The sequence below is a fragment of the Loa loa genome, assembly GCF_000183805.2.
Source record: "Loa loa unplaced genomic scaffold supercont3.238, whole genome shotgun sequence".
NCBI classification, from domain to species: Eukaryota; Metazoa; Nematoda; class Chromadorea; order Rhabditida; family Onchocercidae; genus Loa; species Loa loa.
Window position 1 is genome coordinate 24,043 of NW_018108418.1, and position 3,421 is coordinate 27,463.

Below are 3,421 nucleotides of genomic sequence, written 5' to 3' on the forward strand. Positions count from 1 at the left end.
TTTGTCAGTTGCCATTTTCATCATAGTCGGTTTGGTTGCGCTGTTGTCTGGCGGCTTTTGGTATTACTTGGGATTGTGCCGGTTTATTTTTTTATCGTGTTTGCTTGATTGAATCTCTTTTGAAATTGGATTGATGTGTAATTGATGTGGATTTTCAGAGTGTACATAAGAGTATTTTGAATTAAAGCATTGAAAATGCCGAATTGTCCAGGCTGCAACAAACCTGTATACTTTGGTAAGATTATCATATCGTTTACTTTTCATTTTATTAGTGGTAATTAGTAGATGGGAAACGTTATGATCGTATATTGTTTGATTCATGTTTATCAGAACAAATGAACAGATCATATGAGCTTCCACGTTGAAAAGTTCGCAGTATTTGTATTATTTAATGGGAATTCGTTGCATGAATGATAGATATTTTCCTTCATATCGATTACACTCTTACATTTGTTTTCTTTTGTAGGCTAGTTCTTTCAGAACAGTTGTTTTTGTCTAATAAATTGTATAACTGTTTAAATTTGCAACAATAATAGGTTTAGAATCTCCCGTAATTCTGGGTCATCAGGTAGCAGTACTTCAGTCAAGTACTAGATTTGGTTAGCGGATTACTGTTTCAAGTTTATATCGCAAGAAATTCGAATGAATCGTTTTAGCTGAGCGTGTCTCGTCAATTGGGAAGGACTGGCATCGCCCATGCTTGCGTTGCGAAAATGAAAATTGCCGAAAGACGCTGACAGCTGGTAACCATTCCGAGGTATATCTATATAAAGAGTTCCTTTTAAGCTTTGTTTCTTTCATGTGAACTTTCTGGTGTTTTTTTCCTTTAAGCTCTGCTTTTCAATGCCTTGCTTTTCCTTTCCAAAATTTGTTAGATTTTTACATTTTATATGGTTTAGTTCAGACCTTGAAAGATGTTTTACTCGTGTCTGTTTACTTATTCATTCACTTGCCGCATTTCTGTATTTACTTTTCTTGTTGTGGTATAAAGTATCTCTCTCTCTTTCCCGACGTTTCAGAGCGAGCATTTTTGCTAAGAACACCGTAACTAGTGCCCTTATGAATGCTTATTTTGGGGATTCGACGACCGAATTACTTCATTCCTCACTGTTTTTTTGCATCTCTTCTATTAATTCGTCGAATTCTTGTTCTCAACCCATCTCTGAATTCCTTATCGACTGTAAGGAGAAGGTTCTAGTACCACATGGGGAGAATTAAATTTAGATATGGCTTGATTTGACTTAATGCGGTCCCAATTATCATTAATTGAGATGGTTGTGGTAAATTGCCCTTATCCATAATTGTGGTATAAAAGAATTCCTTCTGATATCTTGGAGGGGATGTTTTAGCAGTATGCGGAAGTGCAGAGTGGCGTCAAACGCATTACCTTGCTTTTTTTTGATTGTGTAGTTAACAACAGCAAATTGCCACTGTTTATAATTTTCACTGCTTTGCTGCTAGAAAATTTTGAGATTAGGGGTTTTGACTGGTACTACTGTTTTTTGATCTTTTTTTTTGCTGTAATTGAGAAACAGTTATTTAAGGAGGGATCATAAATTTAACTTTAGTTAAAATAGAAGGTGGGGATTAAGTTTAAATTTCATTTCCAAATGAAAACATCGTGGTTAAATGGTCATCACAGTAACAGAAGCAAGAGTATAAAGGAAGGGGCGGAAATGACAATTGAAATTTTAAAGATAAGGTCTGGGGAGAGTTGGAATGACGTTCAAAACAGTAAGTAGTGTAGTGTTAGATTAAAATAGCAATGCAGAAAAAGGTGGAATAAACAGGAAAAGGTAGCATATTAAAGGGCTTTTAAAAATTGGTTCAAACCGTGTCTGAGAAGTTCTCAAAAAATTGCTCCGTTCGTTGGTCTGTTCAAAGAAAATGTGGTCAAATAGAGGTCATCGTTTTATAATTGAAGGGTTCTTACAGCTGAAAAATTTGATTTTCTTGTTAAATGTAGCATGACATTGTATAATGTTTTATGTAATCTTCTGCTCCTAGCTCTTTTTACTCCTTTTTTCAACCCTATATTTTTTCAGCGTCAGGGCAAGCCATATTGCAACCACTGCTACGGAGCGCTTTTTGGACCGAAAGGTTATGGACATGGTGGTTCGGAATCTCACACATTCCACAATGGTTTGACTGGAAAAGCAAATTGATTTCAAAAAACTTTTTCAGAAAGTTTTGAAGTATTGTCTATCAACAATATTAATATGTAATATTAAATATTAATGTACGGTGTTGCTACTAGTTCTGTGTGAAAGAACAGTTGCTTATGATTTCATGTTAAAGGTCCACAAAAAATTTTAATCGGGATGGTCTTCCTCTTTCCATCGTTTCTTTGTATTTCTTTCATGTAGTAATCCTTTAGTTTTCACGAACGGACTTAGCTGGGAATTTCTTAGATCATCCAGTCTGGATAAGTTTCTGAAACATTTGACAAAATAAACCTCATCGGGTCCTTTTTTTTTCTCTCCCATTCCATTTACTGTCGTCCACTTGTGAAACCATTCCACTTTTAAATCGATAGTTTCAAATATTTAATTTTGCAATTAATAAAAATAATCCGGTATCACCGTTGACATCTATTGTTTTTATGCCGTGGTAATTTTGGTCATTATATGGTGTTAAATAAAATCTTACTAACAATAAAATGACTTTCTTCAACATTTAAAATTAGTACAAGCAAAGAAAGGGAAATCTCATCTGCAATCAGTCGGAACTGTGATGCAAAATCCGGATTTGGTTAGAAGTGGAATCGATCGAGTTAGATATTATAGTTCAGATTTTCGACTGAAGTCAGGTGATTACAGGTTTCAAGTCAAGTGAAATCAGGAAACTTGAAATTATTGGAGGGGTTGAGTCGATGATTGGAAAATATTAAATGTGGAGGTGGGATTAGTTGTATGGTATCATCGAACCATGTAGCTTTCTATACTAAAACAATTTTCCGTTACTCTTTCCCTTTCAATGTTTTCTTCTCCATGATCGCAAGGCGAAAAAAAGATGTTCCGTAGGGGTAAAAAAAAAAAGAAAGTAAACGTACGTCAAGTGTAATATGCAAAGAGTACGTATTGATTTAATGACCATACTCCTGCTTGAATCACATTCCATGTGGAGGTAAGGAAATTTAAAAAATGCACGTATTTCCTAGCCAATCACGTTTTGCCTCCAAAAGCAATGAGATGGAATGAATGGGATGGGATGTTGAAAGGATAGGATACGTGCAGATTACAATAATTTTAGACTGCATGGAACTTTCTGGACGTTCTTGCCCTAGCTGCTGGAGGCTCAGCTATAAAAGGGGGTAAGTAGGTGGTGGGCTTTCATTGTTCTAGAATGGCTGGTGGCAAGTGTTTGGTTTAGGTTAAGGATGGTGGGTTGGTTGGTTGGTTGGTTGGTTGGTTGGTTGGTT

The 3,421-nt window shown here is 35.7% G+C and overlaps 1 protein-coding gene across 1 annotated transcript; it reads left to right on the plus strand.

The window, feature by feature from the left end:
• Nucleotides 1–150: 150 nt before the first annotated feature.
• Nucleotides 151–2,389, plus strand: LOAG_13765 (hypothetical protein). The gene is made up of 3 exons (XM_003149271.2): nucleotides 151–235; nucleotides 657–757; nucleotides 2,046–2,389. Exons 1-3 carry the CDS (start codon nucleotides 196–198, stop codon nucleotides 2,163–2,165), a joined length of 261 nt encoding a protein of 86 aa, XP_003149319.1. The 5' UTR covers nucleotides 151–195; the 3' UTR covers nucleotides 2,166–2,389.
• The last annotated feature ends 1,032 nt before the right edge of the window (nucleotides 2,390–3,421 follow it).